Raw genomic sequence first — 20,721 nt, forward strand, 5'->3', positions numbered from 1 at the left:
GCAGCAACCTTTTCTGACTTGGAATCTTACTCTGGTTCTCAGGGCACTTGTGAGCCCACCCTATGTATCTGTGGAACAAGCTTCCTTAAAGGACCTTACCAACAAGACAGTGTTTTTGGTAGCCATTACCTCCACCCGAAGAGTGTCAGACTTTCAGGCTTTGTCCTGCAGAGATCATTTTCTTAGCATATGGAGTTGGGCAGGATTTTTACGCACAATCCCCTTTTTCTTGCCAAAAGTGGTTTCCAGATTCCATATCAATCAAGATGTGTGCTTGCCAGCATACACGCCCTTGGATCCAAGGAACAAGATAGGGTGCTAAAATCTCTGGATGTGCGTAAGCTTTTGCTCTGCAGTACTTAGAGATCACGAAAGAATTTTGATTGTCAGATCATCTGTTTGTGTTGGCTGAAACAGCCCAAAAGGGTCACCCAGCCTCAAAGGCAATCATTTCCAGATGGATTCGTATGGCCATCTGTATCGGAGCTAGGAAATGTCCTATCTCGGTGAAGGCCCACTCCACATGAGGCGTTGCTTTCTTGTGGGTGGAATCTTTGGTGTTTCCCCAGAAGAGATTTGTAGAGCCGCCACTGGGTCTTCTCTGCATAAATTTATGAAGTTTTACAGAATAGACATGGCAGCCAAGTGGGATTCCATGTTTGAATCTTCAATTCTAAAAGCAGGCTCATCAGTTCTACCCTAAGTTTGATGGACTGCTCTGTTACGTCTCGAAGGTTCAGGAATAGAGTGAGGTTGTATAAGAAGGAAAGATTAGGTTCTTACCTCAGTAATCTTTTTTTCTTGTAAACCCTTGCTCTATTCCTGAAGCCTACCTTGTCAGATAAAAACTCGTCTGCCTCAATAATTACCATCAATTTGGACTTCTTGTTTCTTTGTCCAGTCATAACAAGAATACAATCCGTGTATTCCATGTTGTTCAATCTAAGGGGTCTCTATACAACATTCTCCCACACTTTTAGTGCAGGTTGAGCACTGTTTAATAGCTTTTGTTTGTTCTGTTTTCTTATAAATGTTGAATTTGGTTATTTGTATAGATGTGTGATAATATGAGCAGATCAGACATGTTTCTCGGGGACTATCTCCGTATCCCTCCCTCTTCTGTGTCCTCTCCAGGTATAACTGCTTTGTTACGCATTGAGGAGGTGAAGGACAGCCCAGAGGTAAGAGAGGAGGTGCAAAAGTATACAAATGAAGCTTCCAAGAATTCTCGCGAGAAGGGATTGACTACCCAAAGGTTCAGGAATAGAGTGAAGGTTTACAAGAAAGACGTTTACCAAGGTAAGAACCTAATCTTTCCATCCAGTCTGCCTATTCATAGCATCCACTCTCTCCTCCTCTCCCTAAGAGATCCCTATTAGAATATATTCACATAGTTGTACTTTTCTTGAATCTGGTGTAACTTTGTGTGAGAGCATTTGTGTACTGCTGGGAATTATTGTAATAGCCTCTTGAATAAAGGTAATTAAATGCATAATTTATCTTTATAAAATAGAAATCTGGATTGCCAAATAAATACACATGGAAATAAAAAGGGTGAAGTTTTCAAGTTTTATTATGGCTTGATATACCATTTGACTTTCCTAAGCGGTTTACATCATACAATTCTAAAAATTATTCTTAAAAAAAAAGGGAGAAAGACATGATAAAATATTAATAAACTAGACATGATACAAAAGGGAAGTAGGTGGGATATACATTTCCTAAAGATAAAAAATGAGAGGGTGGAGGTAAAAAACTTAAGGGTATAGAATGATTTAGGTTAAGCACTTGGTCTACATCTCATACACATCTTTAAAGAGAGAGGTTTTGAGGTTAGACTTGAATTTATTAGTGTTACTTTCCTGCATCAAAGTTATTGGGAGAGAGTTCCACAGCATCAGAGCTACCACAGAAAAAATTATTTTGCTTGTTGTGTTGTAAAATATCTGTCAATTAGAGGGAATTGCAAGAAGATATTGTTAGGATGATCAAAACATTCTCGATATTTCATATGGAATCAACATTTGATCAAGTCAGGGCCAATAAAAGTCATCAGTTTGTAAAAGGATGATCCTCCCTTCTTGATGAGAGAGGAGTTCGATGAATGTATTAACAACTGCCCTAGTCTAGTGAGTGATGTGCCATGGTAAACTGAGCAAAATTCTGGAAATGAACAGTTGTACATTTATTTAATAAAACTAGGCAAAATGTCTCTGAATCCTAAATACTGTACCTGAAACATAGAAACATGACAGCAGATAAAGGCCAAATGGCCCATCTAATCTGCCCGTCTGCAGTTATCATTATCTCTTTCTCTCTCTAAGAGATCCCAGAAGCTTATCCCAGACCCTCTTGAATTCAATAGAAACATGACGGCAGAAAAGATGAAGATAGAGATTAATTTTAAGAAACCTGAAATTCTTTCTTGACAGTCAACTACATGCTAAATCGTCTGGTCCTACACATGAGAAAGGCTATACTCTAGACATCATAGCATCCAATCCACCACCACCACCTACCTTGTCACAGATACTATCTGGTCAGCTGTCCCCTGGTCAAATCACTATCTACTATCCTTCATCCTCTACCTAAATTTTGGAATTGTACCCACAAAGTGCACTATTAAAAAAAATCTAATGAGGCAAGATTAATGCAAATCAATTTTGGAATAAGGTCTCTGGTCTATTAGACACAACCTCAACCCAATCACACTGCCAGCTAACTGGAACAACATAATAGAATAGGGTTCTCCAACATTGGTTCTCAAGGGCCGCAATCCAGTCAAGTTTTCAGGATTTCCCCAATTAATTTGCATGAGATTTATTGTACAGTGGTACCTTGGTTTACGAGCATAATTCGTTCCAGAAGCATGCTCGTAAACCAAAATACTCGTATATCAAAGCGAGTTTCCCCATAGGAAATAATGGAAACTCGCTTTGATACGTTCCCACCCCCCGAGGCCAGCGGCGCTGCTCTATCCCCCCCCACGAGAACCGGCATTGCTCTCCCCGAAGGCACCACCTGCGATCCGGCACCCCCCCGTGATCCAGCATCCATCCCCCCCACGATTCGGCATCCCCCCGCCGCAATCTGAAGTCCCCCAGACCCACCCGAACCCGCTTCTTACTGTCATCTGGGCCTCGGCACCGGCATGTCCTGTGTATTGGTGCCGGTGCCCAAAGATCGGCCTCCTCTTCTTGCTGGGCCTTGAGCATCTGCGCATGCTCAAGGCCTGCGAGTTGCGCACTGCCTTTTTACTCCTTCCAGATGTTCACATCCAGACAACAGTTCTTTGACATAATCCCTCATCAGAACAAAGTTAGTTTTTTAAAAGTCTAGAACCTTTACTTTTGAATGAGCCCGTCTTAATATTGAACTGTACCATGTAGTGATCACTGGATGCCAGATGATCACTCACTGTAACATCAGAAACACTTTCCCTGTGGGTTCTATTACCAACTGCTGGAACAATTCTTGTAGAGAATCTAGGATCTCTCTACTTCTAGAAGACCCTGCAATATGGATACCCCAATCAACATCCTGCATGTTATAATCACCTATTACTAAATCTTCCCCCTTTTTTAGATATATTCTGAATCTCTACTATTAAATCTCTGTCCACTTCTTCCATCTGTGAAAAAGGCCTATATATCACACCAATGTTAATATTTTTACCATTCCCTCTTTCCAAATTGATCCAAAGTGCCTCTTCCTTGCCCTGTAGATCCTGCAATTGTGTGGCTTTAATATGATCTTTAACATATAACGCTACTCCCCCTCCTTTTCTTCCTACCCTGTCTTTCCTGAATATATTATAGCCTGGTATAACTACATCCCAGTCATGGTTTTCAGTGAATCATGTCTCTGTGATTGTCACTATATCCAACTCATCTTCTTCCATCACAGCTTCTAGATCCAGAATCTTGTTTCCCATACTTCTAGAATTAGTATATACTGCTTTCTAAGCATTGCTCCCTTTTCCCATCCATGTAGAGTTATTCAGTAATTTACTTACCCAAAGGCTAATACTCCCCCAGGGGCTTTGATCACCCTGCCCCATCACTTCTAAACTAAACTAAACCTTGGACTTATATACCGAGTTATCCCTGAGAACCAAGGCTCAACTCAGTTAACAGTACGTTGTAGTTAATAAAGAGAACTGACCTCATGGAAACTTATCTGCTAGAAAATGCTGAAACAGAGTGTTTTTAGAATTTTTTGAAAAATTTGAAAGGATAGACAGAATCTTATTTGAGAAGGTAGGTCATTCCAAATTGCTGTTAATAAATAGGGGAAATAGTTTAAAGCCCTCTTCCATAGATTAGCCAGCCTGCCACCGAAGACACTTCTTCCCTTCTTTGATAGATGTATACCATCCCTGCTCAGCAGCCCTTGGAAAATCATTCCATGATCCAGGAAGCCAAAACGCTCTCGATGACACTATCCATGTAGCCACAAATTCATCTCCAGGATGCGTACTTCCCTGGCCTGGCCCTTACCCTCAAAAGGGAGGATGGACAAGAATACCACCTGTGCACTGACTACTTCACCTTCTCTCCCAGAGCCACAAAGTCACTTTTGGTACTTTTGCAGGAGTATTTGGCACTATCATTAGTGCTAATATGAATGAGCAGCATCGGATAATAGTCATCAGGCTTGATGAGTCTTGCCAATCTCTCTGTAACATCTTGGATTTTGACACCAGGCAGACAGCATACTTCCTGGGACATCATGTCTGGTCTGCAGATGGATGCGTCTGTACCCCTCAGAAGGTAATCGCCAACCACCACTACCTTACTCCTCCTAGTAGTCATGGATCCAGCAATTTTAGGGATTTCAAGCTTTGGTCCTTCCTCTTCCTAGGAAGCTCTCATCTCCACTTCCAGGACAGCATACCGGTTCTTCAGTTCAATGGTGGGAGGAGTCACAGTACCAATCTTGCAGTGTTCTGTAATCTGATTCCAGCTGTCCAGTGGCGTACCAAGGGAGGGGCGGTCCGCCCCGGGTGCCAGCCCTGAAGGGGTGCTCCCGGCCTTGCCGTTCAGTCCCCCCACACCCCCGAAGGACCGCTCGCCCCACTGACCTTCCTGCACCACCTGTGAAGCAGCAAGCAGCAGGATCGCGAGGTCAGCTATCCCTGAGCTGCTTGGGCGCTGCTTCCTGCGCCACGGTCTCGCCCCTCCTCTGACGTCAGAGGAGGGGCGGGAACACGGCGCAGGAAGCAGCGCCTAAGCAGCGCAGGGATAGCTGACGTCGCGATCCTGCTGCGGCTGCTTCATAGGTGGTGCAGGAAGGTCAGTGGGGCGAGCGGTCCTTCGGGGGTGGTGGTGGTGGTGGGGACTGAACGGCAAGGCCGGGAGCATAGGTAGTGCTGCTTCATAGGTGGTGCGGGGAGGCCAGGGGGGCGAGCGGTCCTTCAGGGTGGGGCGGGTGGGCAGGCAGGCAGGCATTCAAGGGGGAGGGGGGGTGACAGGCAGGCAGGCCTTCAAGGGGGGGGACAGGCCTTCGGGGGGGGTGCAGACCTTCAAGGGGGGGGACAGGCCTTCAAGGGGGGGACAGGCAGGCAGGTCTTCAAGGTGGGGGGACAGGCCTACAAGGGGGAGGGACAGGCCTTCAAGGGGGGGGACAGGCCTACAAGGGGGTGGGACAGGCCTTCAAGGGGGGTGCAGGCCTTCAAGGGGGGACAGGCAGACCTTTAAGGGGGAACAGGCCTTTGGGGGGGACCCTGGTTTAGAAGTACACGGAGGGAATGGGGTGTTCAAAGAGACGTGCATATGCCAAACTTTGGGGGGGGATGAAGAAATAATGGGTCTGAAAATAGAGGAGAGGTGCCCTTGCTGGCACCATCATCTAAAATGGCACCAGCTGTTTTGTGGTACTGCTACTAGAGTCGGGTTGCCATATAAGGGAAGGGATGTATGAGAGAAAATGAAGGGAAGGAAAGAGTGAGTGGAAAGGGAAAAGTATAGAAGGGAATGAATGAGAAAGAAAGGACTGTGAGTAAGAAGTGTGGGAATGGAAGGAATGAGAAAGGGTATAACTGAATGCACCTACCACATGATTGCACAGGGTGGATGGTGGAGTAGAATTTCTGGCAATAGAGTAAGGTTGCCAAAATCCTAGAAATCAGAAATATTAGTATCAACACTCTGATTATCTGTTGCTTCCTGGGAAGCTTGCCTCCTGCCTTTCCCCTTTCCCAGCATTTCAAATTATTGAAAGAAACAGCCATGCTTCCCTCTGCTTAGTTAACTTTCAGGAGAGACCTTCAATTCCTCTCAGTGATTTCAAGTGCTATATTTGGCTCTTAAAATATTCAGAGACCACTGTTATAGAGTATACTTCTAGCTAAATTTCTTTGTTCATGATCTTCATAGTGTTTATGTTCAGTTCTAATTCCATGTTATGACTTTGGCTTTGACCTTTCTCAGTAGATACAGCATGTCTTCTTTGCTACTAGTGATGAGCATTGTATCATCTGCATAGTGCAGGTTATTTATATTTTGGTCACCGAATTTGAAAACGACACTCTCTTCTTCCAAATTTACTTTTTTGAAGACGGTTTCACCATACAGATTGAACAGATAAGGTGACAAGATGCATCCTTGCCTGATGCCATATTTTGTTGAAAACCAATCTATGTTGCCATATTCAGTTCTCACCGCAACTTCTTGATTTTCATATAGGCTCTCCATCAGCTGAGTTATGTGTTTATTGTAGTCAAAAGATTTGCTGTAGTTGATGAAGCAAAGGTATAGGGGTTTTTGGTATTCTTTGCTCTTCTTCAATATCCATCTAACACTGGCAATAATGTCTCTTGTTCCTCAACCTTTTCTAAAACCAGCCTGAACTTCAGATAGTTTTTGCTCAACATGTGATTGGAGCCTTCATTGTATTATTTTCAGCAATATTTTGCTGGCATGTGGAATTAATGCAATTGTTCTGTAGTTGTTATAGTCCTTCGCATCACCTTTCTTCGGTATAGGTATGAACAGTGAGTGATCTTCTCCAATCAGTTGGCCATGTATTTTCCTTCCAAATCTGTTGACACAGTTGAGTGAGGGCCATGATAGCACCTTCTGAGCCTTTTATCAATTCAGTTTGAATGCCATTGATACCAGGTAACTTGTTTTTCCATAAAGCTTTAATCGCTGCTATGACTTCTTCTTTTAAAATATCTGGTTCTTCTTCAGCTTCAGTTTCCAGTTCAATTTCCCCAATGTTATCCTCATTACCTTTTTTTGTATAAATTTTCCATATATTCTTTCCATTTCTTTTTAATGTTTTCTGGATCATTCAATATCATTCCATTGGTGTCTCTAAGCATCCCTAGTCGAGGTTGGAATTTCTGCCGCAATCTCTTAATCTGCTGAAAATCTAATCTGGTTTTTCCATTTATATGTTCTGATTCAATTATCTGACAAATATCTTTGAGATATCGTTCTTTGTCTTGCCAAACTTTACATTGAAACACTTAGTTTATTTGTGATACTTTTTCTCTATCACCAGATAGTTTTGCTTGTCTTTTTTTCTTCTGTTCTTTTCTGGTTTCTTCTGAGATCCAAGGTGATTTCTTGGTTTTCTTTTGGAGCCCAGTGGTTCCCAAACCTGTCCTGGGGGCTCCCCAGCCAGTCAGTTTTCAGGATATCCACAATGAATATTCATGGGAGAGATTTACATGCAAATGTCTCTTATGAATATTCATTGTTGATACCCTGAAGACCAGACTGGCTGGAGAGTCACTGTTCTGGAGTGTTTTTTTTAGCTTCATCACTAATTCGATTTGATGTAATTCCATTACTCTTTGGGCTCTCTAACTCCTGTATCAAACATAGCAAACCTGTTAAGTTTTATTGAATAGTCTGATGGAATGTTTTCAATGTCATATTTTAGGAGGTCTCTAATGATCTTCTTGCGAAGCTTCACCTTGATCTTGCATGTTAAAAGCTCATGCTCGCTTCCACAGTCAGCTCCTGGTTTAGTCCTTGCAGTCAAAACTGCATATTTCCATCTCTGTCCTATGCAGATGTAGTCAATTTAATTTAAATATATGACATTTGGAGAGGTCCATGTGTACTGGCAACATTCGTGGTGTTGTAAATGCATATTCATGATTGACAGTTGATTTGTTTTATTGGTTCGGTTGTTACATGTGGCTTTATTGGTTCGGTTGTTATATGGTGGCTGTTACATTGTGTGGTTTCCTTTAGAGAGGGTGAGTGGCTCCCCCCCCCCCCCCACCACCATATCTTTTAATTTTCCAGGTGGGAGCAACATCACGAACTTGCTGCCCGCATCATGTTGGATACTATGATGTGACTAAACTAAACTAAATTAAGCTTTAAGTTTATATACCGCATCATCTCCACGGAAGTGGAGCTCGACACGGTTTACAAAGTTTAAAAATAAGAAGAAGGGTTTACAAAAGCATATAAAAAGAGGGATGTAGACAGAAGGAGAGAAAGTTATATGCTAGGGAAAAGCCAGGTTTTCAGTTGTTTTCGGAATAGTTGGAGGGAACCCAGGTTCCGCAGCGGGACAGTGAGATCGTTCCAAAGGCCCGTGATTTTGGAGAGGAGGGATTTTCCCAGTATACCTGCATGGAGGATGCCGTGTAGAGAGGGGAAGGATAGTTTATGTCTGTGGGCTGATCTGGTGGTGGCTTCCTAGTAACGCTAGAGAGGCGACACCGACACAGTTCATAATGCTGCTCGCACAAGGAAAATTAAAGAGGTACAAGGGAAGGGGCGCATGCGTGTGGCAGGGGGGTTTGGGCAGGAGCGGGGCAGAGAGGAGGATGGGTGCCGGTGCCCCTACCAAGGCCACAACCAGGATTGAATTCCCCCTCCCCCCACCTTACTACACCATTGTGAATAGGGAAATTCCTTGGAAGCACTCTAGCAACCTTGGAGGTGTGTAAAGGGAGATCCTGTTCTTCAAGTATTCTTGACCATTTCTGTTATGACCCAAAAAGCAACGGAGAAAATTTTGAAACAAATATCAAACCAACCCCAAAGACACATAACTATTTAAAGTTATCATCACTCATTTAGAATGTTCTAAATCACAGTTCTTCAACCGCCGGTCCGCGGACCGCTGCCGGTCTGCAGAAAATTTCTGCCGGTCTGCGCAAGGCCAGCGAGATCAAGTCGGCAGTTAAATTTCCTGCCGACTGCAGCTCCCGACTGCGGTTCCTGCTGACTAATGTTCCTCCCAGCCTCAGGCGATCAAGACAGGCTGCCGACATCGGGGCCTTCCCTCTGTGAGTCTCGCCTGTTCGGAAACAGGAAATTGAAACAAAATAGGCGGGACTCAGAGAGTGTAGGTCCCGACGTCGGCAGCCTGTCTTGATCGCCGCCCCTGCTGAGTTGCTGAAGAGGGCCGCGGGGAAGTTGCGATTAGAACGGAGAGAGCTGCAGATTCAGGTGCAGGTGGAGGGAGATGGTCAGCGTGTGTGAGCAAGATCCCGGGGAGCCTTCACAGTGGCTGTCTCCCCTCCCACCAGCTCTCCTACTTGCCAGGGCAGTGATTTACTGGCAACTTCCTGCAGGCAAGTACTGAGAGCTGCTGGAAAGGGAGGAAGCCACTGTAGGAGGCTAGGAAGCTGCTGGATAAAGGGAGAGCTGTTACTGGACTTGGAGAGAGTTAGGAGAGATGCTGCTGGGAGGGGAGGAGGGAAAGGGATGGGAAGAGAGTTAATGTTGGATAGAGGAAGGAGGGAAGGGAGAAGGAAAAAAAGGAAGAAGGGAAGGGAGAAAGAAAAAAGGAAGGAAACAGCTGACAGAGATTACAGGAGGGGAAGGGGGTCAGGGTGGAATGGAGAGATCAGATGAGGGAAAGGAGAGAGAGAGGAATGAGAAAGTAGAGAGATGCTGGAAAGGGGTCAGCAGAGAAATGAGAGAGGGATAAAGATGCTAGATCTGGTGTAGGAGAGATATAAATGAAGAAGGCAGTGAAGCTGGAATGAATGATATAAAAAGGAGAGAGGAGGAACAGGCTGGATGGACAGGGAAGAGGGGCATAGAAAGAAGTCAGATGCAAATGGAAGGGGGAGAAGGCAGATATTGGATGGAACGGGCAGATGCTGGAAGGAAAAGAGTGAAAAGAAGATGAAAGCAGAAACCAGAGACAACAAAAGGTAGAAAAAAATAATTTTATTTCTATTTTATCATTAGAATATATCAGATTTGAAATATATATCCTGCTAGAGACATAACTGGGTACTGCAGTATTCTGTTAGCATGATATTTCTATGTAGCATTCTATAATAACTTGGCTTGTTCAGTTTTCTTGATAATAGAGGGGATATATGTTTAGGGGAGGGGAGACGGGGTTTTGTTGGTTCGTGCTCTGTATATTTGTATTTATAAAATCACAATTGTTCAGAATATTGTTTCTTTTTATACTTTAATAAAATACGTTCAATATAAAATCATAATTGTGGCTTGTGCAGATGGGATCAGATGGTTTGCGGGGACCGAGCTCGAGGAGATGGGGCGTAAAGGGGTTTTTAAATTTTAGTCCTAGTAGTTTGCCGGTCCACAAAGTAATTCTTTTTTTCTGCTGGTCCACGGGTGTAAAAAGGTTGAAGAACACTGTTCTAAATCCTTATAAGTTGTAATCATAGTTGAGCTCTTCACAGAATGACCAGGAAGCTTTGAAAACAAAACCATTTGTTATTCTAATCATAGCACATGTGTTGATATTGCCCTATGCAATATATATATATATATATATAATATATGCTTCCACAAAGATCTTACAAGAATTCTTTGAGATCTATAAACTGGGAAGAGAGCTTAGAGATCGTAAATGGGATGAAATTAAGTTTGGAGGGTAGAATGTTGACTATGCATGCTAGGATTGGCGCATCGATAATATCTGTGGCTGGTGTAGAGTTATGGAATGCCTTGCCTGGTATCTTGCGGTTCTGTATGGGGAGGAAGAATTTTTTTTAAATGTTGAAAACTCAATTATTTGCCAATGTCTTCCTATGCTAAGGTATTTCTGTTGACAGTCGCCTTTTAGAATTTTTTTTACAGCAATGTATTATGTAAAGCTTGCTTGTATTCTGAATGGATTAAATTTGCATTCTATCCCTGTTCCCAACAGGGACGATTATGATGTTGTTTAGATATGTTATATGTGGTAAGCATAGAGAAACAAGTTTTTTTTAAATTCTTTATTAATTTTGTAATAAATACAAAGTGCAATATAATATTCAAATGATACAATAAAATAGCACTTTTATCTTACAGATATTAAAAGTATATTTCAACCCCTCACCCTCCCAGGTTGTGTGTGAACTTCCTTTTAGAAATTAAAGGCTATATGCTAGTGATCGTTTTTTACAAATGTCTCCAATGGCCCCCAAGTCTCAGTTAATTTTTTATAATGTACCATCTGCTCAAATCTATAGATTTGGCATAGGGATTCCCACCAGAAATTAAAATTCAACCTATCCCAGTTCTTCCAGTTTTTTGTAATTAATGTTGAAAACTCAATTATTTGCCAATGCCTTCCTATGCTAAGGTATTTCAGTTGACAATCGCCTTTTAGAATTTTTTTTGACAGCAATGTATGATGTAAAGCTTGCTTGTATTTCTGAATGGATTGAATTTGCATTATATCTCTGTTCACAACAGGGAGGACTATGATGTTGTTTAGATATGTTATATGTGATAAGCGTAGAGAAACAAGATTTTATGTATGTGCTATGGAAACCGCATAGTTGTATGCGGTATATAAATTTTTAAATAAATATATCTATATTAGCTTGAAAAAAAAAATCTGTACTTATCTGGTTACATAAACCAACTGTAAACCCGACCTCAACACAAGGCTGTGTTTCGGTGATGGCTGCTTCAGGAAGTCGAGTGAGAAAATCTCAAAAATGAATTAACTCATTTTTGAGATTTTCTCACTCGACTTCCTGAAGCAGCCATCAGCTGCTGTAAGCAACATCGAATCTTGCTACTTTTGGGGGAAACTGCCAGATACCTGTGACTTTGATTTGTCACGTTTGAAAACAAGGTATTTGGTCTGACTCAGTATTTTTATTTCTATATAAATGCTGCATAGAAAAAAAACAACCCACCCCATAATGTACAAGTATCCCCTCAAGAGACTTTTTCTCTAAAGATTACTCTGAGGGACTAGCCTAACAAGCAAAGCCCACATTTTAACGATTAAAGCCACTTTAACATACCTCCTGAATGTTAACGTTAGTTAATATTTATTGGAAATCAAATATATTCGAATTCAGGTGGTCTGAGATTCCCATTTGGAACCTAGTCGTTAAAAGAACGAGTAGCTGGGACGCAATTATGCTGTTATTCACTATGAGAGTATGTCGCTCTCACGCCCTCATACGGGGAATGTAAAACTGAAGAGACCCTGCTGGGACACAGATACGACGTCCTCGAAGGGCCTCTTCCCGTTGCCTGGATCTTCGCGGCGGTCCGTCGAAGACAGCGGAAGTGACGTAGGAGCCGCGAGATTCCTTTCTGCTAGCGCAGGGAGTGATGGCGGCGGCGGTGGAGGAACAGCAGCTGCCGCAGCAGCAGCGTAGGGAGGAAGGAGGGCCGCTGGTCTGTGCAGCGTCCCCGCGCGCCTCCCCCGCTGCCTTGGACCAGCCACCGCAGTACAACACGCTGATCGGGCTCCCGATTGTGGCCATCGAGGGCATCCTTAGCTTCCTGAACTATGACGAGATCAGCCAGCTGCGCCTGGTGAGCCGTACGGGCTAAAAGGGAGGGGGGGGGGGGTTGGGGGGAACCGCAGGCCCAGGGGCGATGAGGGTGTCTGCTGCCCCCTTCAGTCCCACTCCCATCCCCGGGGGCAGCGGCCTCTCGCAGGCTCCGTCTTTGGACGGAAGAGGCTGTGAGGCCTGACCGTCCCTCTCTGAAAGCTCCGCAAGTCCGGGTAATAATGGGGAGCTCCTTCAGAAAGATAGGCAGACTGATTCATAGGGGTAGGGCTGGAGTTCGTTACTTTAGCTAAAGACGGATTTATGGAAGTGGAAAGGAAATTCATTTACCCAGATTTGAAAATAACTTAATTGGGAATACAAAATGAAAAGGGTGTGGTTTTTGTTTTTTTAATTCATAAGAGTTATGGTTAAAAATCAAAGATATTAATCACTCTCTTTTTTTATCATGGACTCCCCTATTTTTTTAAAGCATAAAGTGGCTGACTTTGGGTGGATTAAAGTTCTAGACTGAGAAAAGTTAAGAGTTTAGTATGACCCAGTATGATTTATTAAGTTCCATCCCTGCATCTCATCTCCAGCAGCTGTCAGTCTGATCACAAATTCAAATAGATCCTAAAAAGTAGATAAGTTTATCATAGCCTGTATCAAGACATGAGCATTGGCTTTCTTAAGACTACCTAGCTAGTAACTTTGTAAGGACTTTTCACTGAGAATTTATTTAAAACTCTTTGGACCTTGCTATATTAGTTGTCTCCATCAGGTCTTTGGATAACACTGCATAATTAAGCTGTGGAATCTATGTGAAAACTACTTTCTATAGTTTATTTTTAGTTAGTTGGCTCTTTATTTTCATGTTGTCTTCTCCTTTTCTAGTGTTGTTTGAAAGGTTAATAACTATTTCCTATTTAATTGTTCCTACCCCGCTCACAATTTTATAAACTTCTGTCATATTCCCTCTCATTTTTCTTTTTTCAGTGATAAGCCCTAGACCAGTGTTCTTCAACCTTTTGACACCTATGGACCGGCGGAAAAAAAAAAAAATATTGTGTGGACCGGCACCAGCCGCGGACTGGCAGTTGAAGAACACTGGGCTAAGTCGTGCCCATCTCCACCCAATCTCTGCCCCAGACCCCGCCCCCATAATAGTACTAATTGTAACACCAGTTTTTCCATTCATTTTTCATAAATACACACACACAATATAATCGTATTAACAACACATAATGGATAACCACAAAATTAAAATACACAAAGTACACTGTAATGAAAATGTAGCAGAAATTGGCCCAGACTTGAAAATAAAACTGAATATCATCTGCATAGAGCTGATAGCGCACACATAAATATTTTACAGAGTGGTGCAATATATATATTAAACAATAATGCAGAAAGTGAAGACCCAAGCTAATTTTTTATTTATTTATTTAATTAATTTCTTTGTTGAAAATTTTTTCTGAACCAACATAGAGATAGATACAAGTATATCATAAAACAGTTGTAACATGACTTTTTGAAACAAGGCTACCAGCTCTACAATATAAAGTACAAGAGGTATCCAAGCTAATTTTAACCCATGATAAGCTAGGGGCACCCAATTTTACCTGAAAATGATGATCCTGTAAAAGTGAGGTAAACCTATTTCAACACTTGTCTGGCTTTTCTAGTTCTGAGATGAGGTGATGAGAACTAGAACATGTTTTTCTTTGTGCCCATTATCACTGGCTGCCAGGGGTTAAACACCAAATTGCTAACCTACTCTCAGCAACATATATATAACCCATCATTTAAGAACAGCCACAATACCCGAAACCTAGAAGGTAGCCAATTTAACACCAGTTTTTAAAAAGTGCATCAAAGGTGATCTGGAAAACCATAAGCTCAACACTGATGCTGTGCAACAGAATACAACTATTTTAAAATATAGTAACATAATAAATAACAACAGAGGCCTGCAGTACTACCCTAGTGGTCCAGAGAAAGTCAGTCTGCCCCCCTTTCTGGACCCACCATGGGCCTCCAGCATCAGTGTTGAGCTTATGGTTTTCCAGATCACCTTTGATGCACTTTTTAAAAACTGGTGTTAAATTGGCTACCTTCTAGGTTTCGGGTATTGTGGCTGTTCTTAAATGATGGGTTATATATATGTTGCTGGGAGTAGGTTAGCAATTTGATGTTTAACCCCTTGCAGAACTCTGGCGTGAATTATATCTGTTCTTGGCAATTCTTACTCTAGATCAGTGGTCCCAAATCTTTTGCAGGGCTACATTTTGGATTTGTAGGTACTTGGAGGGCTTCAGAAAAATAGTTGTCTTATAAAAGAAATGACAATTTTGCATGAGGTAAAACTCTTTATAGTTTATAAATCTTTCCTTTTAGCTAAGTCTTAATAATAATATTGTATATTTTACTTTTGCGATTATGGTAAACATACTACAGAGGGCCTCAAAATAGTACCTGCCGAGCTGCAGGTGGCCCCTGGGCTGCAAGTTTGAGACCACTGCTCTAGATAGTTAGTTTCTCTCTTAAATCTTCTAGATTTGCTCTAGATCAGGGGTGTCAGTCCCTTCTCGAGGGCCGCAATCCAGTCGTGTTTTCAGGATTTCCCCAATGAATATGCATGAGATCTATTTGCAGGCACTGCTTTCATTGTATGCTAATAGATCTCATGCATATTCATTGGGGAAATCCTGAAAACCTGACTGGATTGTGGACCTCAGTGAGGGACTTTGACACCCCTGCTCTAGATGCTCCAGTTCATCACCATCAGAGGTTTCTGGTTTAAATATGAACTCCAAAACCTTATTCTTCCTGAGCACCCCTTGTATCCTCTTAGTCCTCTGTTGGTCCAGCTGGCTCTCTCACAGACTCTTTAAATACACTTGGACAATGTTTCTCGTAATTTATACAAAGCTTATTTTCAGAGTTCCTCTTGGCTTGTCATATTACTGTTTCTTCTTATGCTTTATTGCTCATGTTCATCCCTGTTTTTTAAATTTGGGTCTGTTTTACATTTTCTGAAAAATGTACTTTGGCTTTAATTGTCAATTTCACCTTCACATTAGACCAAGCTGTTAGTCATTTGCTCATCTTTCAGGCTTTTTAATATATAGAATACATTTTATCTAAACTTACAAAATGCTCTTTTTAAATGCTAGTGCCTCATTCAGCTGCTGCTTCTTCTCCCCCCCCCACGCCTAATTTCCTGCTCTTATCAGTTTCCCCTTTTGAAATTTAAAACAGCACTAGTTTTCTTTACTGTGATTCAAATGATTGACACACCAATACTGTATATTGTGATCACTAATGATGGCACCATTTTTATCCCTCGCATCAAATCTTGTGTTCAGTAAGGATTAGGTGTAAAGTAGTTGCTTCTTTCATCTGTTTTGGGACCACCTACTCTATGAAGCTGTCATTGTGACATAAGAACATAAGAATTGCCACTGCTGGGTCAGACCAGTGGTCCATCGCGCCCAGCAGTCCACTCCCACGGCGGCCCCTAGGTCAAAGACCAGAGCCCTAACTGAGATCAACCCTACCTGCGTACGTTCCAGTTCAGCAGGAACTTGTCCAACCTTGGCTTGAATCCCTGGAGGGTGTTTTCCCCTATAACAACCTCCGGAAGAGCGTTCCAGTTTTCCACCACTATCTGGGTGAAGAAGAACTTCCTTATGTTTGTATGGAATCTATCCTCTTTTAACTTTAGAGAGTACCCTCTCGTTCTTCCTACCTTGGAGAGGGTGAACAACCAGTCTTTATCTACTAAGTCTATTCCCTTCATTATCTTGAATGTTTCTATCATGTCCCCTCTCAGTCCCCTCTTTTCGAGGGAGAAGAGGCCCAGTTTCTCTAATCTCTCGCTCTACGGCAACTCCTCCAGCCCCTTAACCATTTTAGTCGCTCTTCTCTGGACCCTTTTGAGTAGTAGTACCGTGTCCTTCTTCATGTACGGTGACTAGTGCTGGATGCAGTATTCCAGGTGAGGGCGTACCATGGCCCGGTACAGAGTCATGATAACCTTCTCCAATCTGTTCGTGATCACCTTCTTAATCATTCCTAGCATTCTGTTTGCCCTCTTCGCCGCCACCGCACATTGCGTGGATGGCTTCATCGACTTGTCAACCAGTACTCCCAAGTCTCTTTCCTGGAAACTTTGCCTCCCTAGCTTGTCATGATGAAACATTTACCTAATCAGTACTGTGGTTGACAAAATTGCTAGACTTTCTTATTTCTGTTCAATGTCTCCACATCCTATCCAGGTGGATGATAATCTGTTTCCACCACTGTACTCTTCACTATCACATATACAGTCTTTATCACACATAGAATCTTTATGTCAGAAATTCTATCTTTATTTCCTGAAGAACTTTTATCATGTTTGACTCTGCCATACTTGTCATCATCTCTCTACCAATGAAATTTACTCTGTACTGTCATTTCACTATATGTTTAGTGTGAATAGAAGACAGATAGTATAGAATTAACTACAGTATCAGTCATAAGCAAGTGCAGTATGGTAATGATCTCTTGGAGAGAAGCATATGTAAAAGGAGCTTGATGTGGTCACATTTTGGCAAATGCCTTAGTCAGGGGCAATTGTTAATATCCATATTTTCAATGATCAGAAGGAAAAAAATTGAAATGCATTTCTCACAATCAATTATGGAATGTATATCATACTTTTTAAAGCCAGAGAAGACAATTCATGTAATTATCACATACTTTCCAACACTGGCTTAAGGTATCTCCCCTTCAAAGACAGAGAAAACAACTGTCACTCTGTCCAGTGCTGGCTTAAGGAGAGTGTGTGACAGAAGTATACGAATTGTCTTCTTTGTCTTTGAAGAGATGATACACATTCCTTTATTGACTGTGAGATTTTTTTTTCTTCTTCTTTTTCTCTATAACCATTGGAAATTTGAACATTAATGTTTGCCCCTGATGCAGGCTTTAGTCAAAACGTGACCGTGTCAGGCTCATTTTACACCAAGTGAATACAGTACACTCCCCTCAAAAAGATCATTACCATACTGATGTTTCTTGTGGTGATATTATGGTTTGTGTTGGATATTGCCTCTACCTTTAACTGTTTTTTCTCTTGAGGTGGTATCTTGTTGTTGTCTTCCTTCTATCAGGTCTCCTGAGATAGATGCCTGTTTTATCCACATCTTATTTTTTAATGCTATACATTTCTAAATCTCTAATCGTAATTTTTAGTGTTCTGCTTTTGCACACAATTAGATATATTTTATTTGTATTCACAACTTGCTTAGCCATTAATTTGGAATCATTTATCTCTCATTTATTTAAATTCATCTTGAGTTAATTCAGCCTTTTACCACACTTCAGCATGTTACAAACTGTGCTCTCTTTCCAAAAATACAAAGACAAGGAGGACACACCTTGAAGTTACTAAGTAGCAAATTTTAAAACAAATCAAAATAAATATTTTTTTCCCTTGATGCATGACTGACATTTGGAATTTGTTGCTGTAGCAAGATTCCCAACCTGCCCTGGCGAACCCTAATTAGTCAGGTTGGGCAGTGATTCTCAAACCTATCGTGACAAACCCCAGTCAGTCAAGTTTTCAGGATATGAACAGTGTATAAGTATGAGATTTGCATACCAAGGAGGTATAGTATGCAAATTAATCTCATGAATATTCCTTGGGAATAGCCTGAAAACCTGACTGGCTGGAGTTCCCCCCAGCACAGGTTTAGGAATTGCTGCTGTAGAATTTGGTAATAATAGAGAATTTGAGTAAAGGTTTGGACACATCCACCCACCCTTGATGAATGCTGACAGATCAGGTTTTCATGCTATCCCTCATGAATATTCATGATGGAAGTAGTGGGCATGCAAATCTCTCAAGCATATTCATGGAGATAGCATGAAGCCCTGAAGGGCCAATAGCAAGTCAGGTTTAAGATTAACAACTAAGACCATAAGCCATTATCAAAACAAGTGACTTTCCATGGGTAAGACTTCCCTGCTTGACCTGGATTGGCCACTGTTGGAAACAGGGAACAAAGCTTTGATCTGAGCCAAGCAAGAAGTTGACCCATGCAATCCACAGAAGAAACAAAAATCTAAAGCAAACAACTGTAGAGACTGATGTTACTGATGAAGACTTTTATTTGAATAAAAGAGTCAATAAAACATCCACAACTTGATATAGGGAAACCCAACATGAACTGTGTTTCGACCTAAGGGCTAGATTCACTAAGCAAACCGATCATGTACCGATCGGTTTGCGACCCCTTTGCATCCCAATTGTTCCCCGACTCGATCAACACCCGATCCGATCAGCTGCATGCAAATGAGGGAAATGGCGTGCAAATTGTGTAAGGCAGCGGCGATTCACTAAACAATTTATCCTAAACCAATTGGGCTTGCCGATCAGAAAAGGAGCGACTGCTAAAGACCAGTCGCTTCTATCCTGGCTGACTCTCCTGCCCTTTAAAATCACAGGCTTTCAATGCTTTTAGCTGAATATATAAAAATGGAATTTTTCCTTTTTAATATATTCAGCAAACCGCATTGCAAGCCTGTGATTTTAACCCGTGTACCCTCCTCCCCGAACCAAAAAAACCCTGCCCCCCCACACTGATGCCTGCCGTCGCTGCTGCCCACCCCCCCTGAACCGAAGGACTATGACAGGAGGGATGCCATCTTCCTCCTGCCATCACACACGGCTGTTCCACCCGCTCCCCACCGGGCCCACCCCCTCCCTGTACCTGTAAAACTGTTGGGAGCAGGAGGAGTGCCCAGTCCCTCCTGCTCCTGGCCTCCTTTGCCAACGAGTGCGGCCTTAGGCCCCGCCCCGATGCATCATGTGATGCACAGAGTGTGGCCTAAGGCCCTGATTGACTGAGGCACCTTGGGCTCCTCAGCCAAACAGGGACTTCCTTAGGGAGGAGTCTAAGGAAGTCCCTGATTGGCCAAAACAATGGTTTAATACTGTTTGAACAAATTAAAATGCTAAATGCCTTTGTGTAACTGTTAAAAATAATCGAGGGCCAATAAACTCAACAATTCTTATCTGCTGAGTGACTACAGATGGATAATATAATTTTTAAGAGAAATCACTCTGTAAAGTCCATGAAGGCAGTAACCACCGCCTCACCACCCATTCATTGCAGTGTTCAATAAGGGTCAGAACTGTTACTGATAGTTATTATTTAAGCTTATGCTTATACTTTCAAACTTGAAATATATCCCTAATCTTTTGAAAGTATAAGTATAAGCTTAAGTAATAACTATCAGAAACAGTTTTGACCCGTATTGAACACTGCAATGATTGGGTGGTGAGGCAGTGGTTACTGCCTTCATGTCTCTGAGCAGAGTTCGATTAGGAGGGGATATGAATTATATTTAGGTCATTCTATTGGACTTTACAGAGTGACTTCTCTTAAAAATTGGTGTAACTGTTAAGCAAAGCAGAAAAAAAAGAATGCCGTCAACAATTACCAACCTCAGAGAAAACATTGAACTTTATATCAGAAAAGTTTAATGCTAAACGTTCAGTCACGATAACTTACTTCTGAAAGGCTATGCAATGTGAAGAGCCAATAAAAGGTGTGGTAAAAGCTAATGCTAGTTTTGAAAAAAATGAAAGCTGAAAGTAGCTCTGTTTTTAAATGCTAGCTGTACGAGGAGTAAAGGAAATTACGTAATTTGGTTAAAACAAACTTAATTGAAGTGACAAACATTATGGAATGCATTAAAAAGTATGTATGGTGTATATGAAAATTTTTTTAAGAAAATGCCTCAAAAATAGCTAAAAACCTTAAAGTTACAATGGAAGTCGTAACTTACAACACCATTTTCTTTCACGCTCAACTTTCTGAATGCTAATATATACATAAAGTACTCAAAACAAGAAAAAAAGGAATAGACAGCATTCTGACATGTCCTATAAGCTTCTTATCATGTCTCTTCCAAGCTGAAGAGCCCTAGTCTTTTTAGCCTTTCCTCACAGGGGAATATATACTAAATACTTCAATCCC

At 41.8% G+C, this 20,721-nt stretch overlaps 1 protein-coding gene across 1 annotated transcript in view; it reads left to right on the top strand.

The window, feature by feature from the left end:
• Nucleotides 1-12,340: 12,340 nt before the first annotated feature.
• The window catches only part of FBXO28 (F-box protein 28), a 39,955-nt gene continuing 31,574 nt past the window's right edge, over nt 12,341-20,721 (top strand). The window contains exon 1 of the mRNA XM_033938944.1: nt 12,341-12,731. Coding sequence (XP_033794835.1) covers nt 12,525-12,731 — 207 coding nt within the window. The 5' untranslated portion in view covers nt 12,341-12,524. The remainder of the gene's footprint in view (nt 12,732-20,721) is intronic.

The sequence above is a fragment of the Geotrypetes seraphini genome, chromosome 3 (genome assembly GCF_902459505.1).
Source record: "Geotrypetes seraphini chromosome 3, aGeoSer1.1, whole genome shotgun sequence".
Lineage (NCBI taxonomy): Eukaryota > Metazoa > Chordata > Amphibia > Gymnophiona > Dermophiidae > Geotrypetes > Geotrypetes seraphini.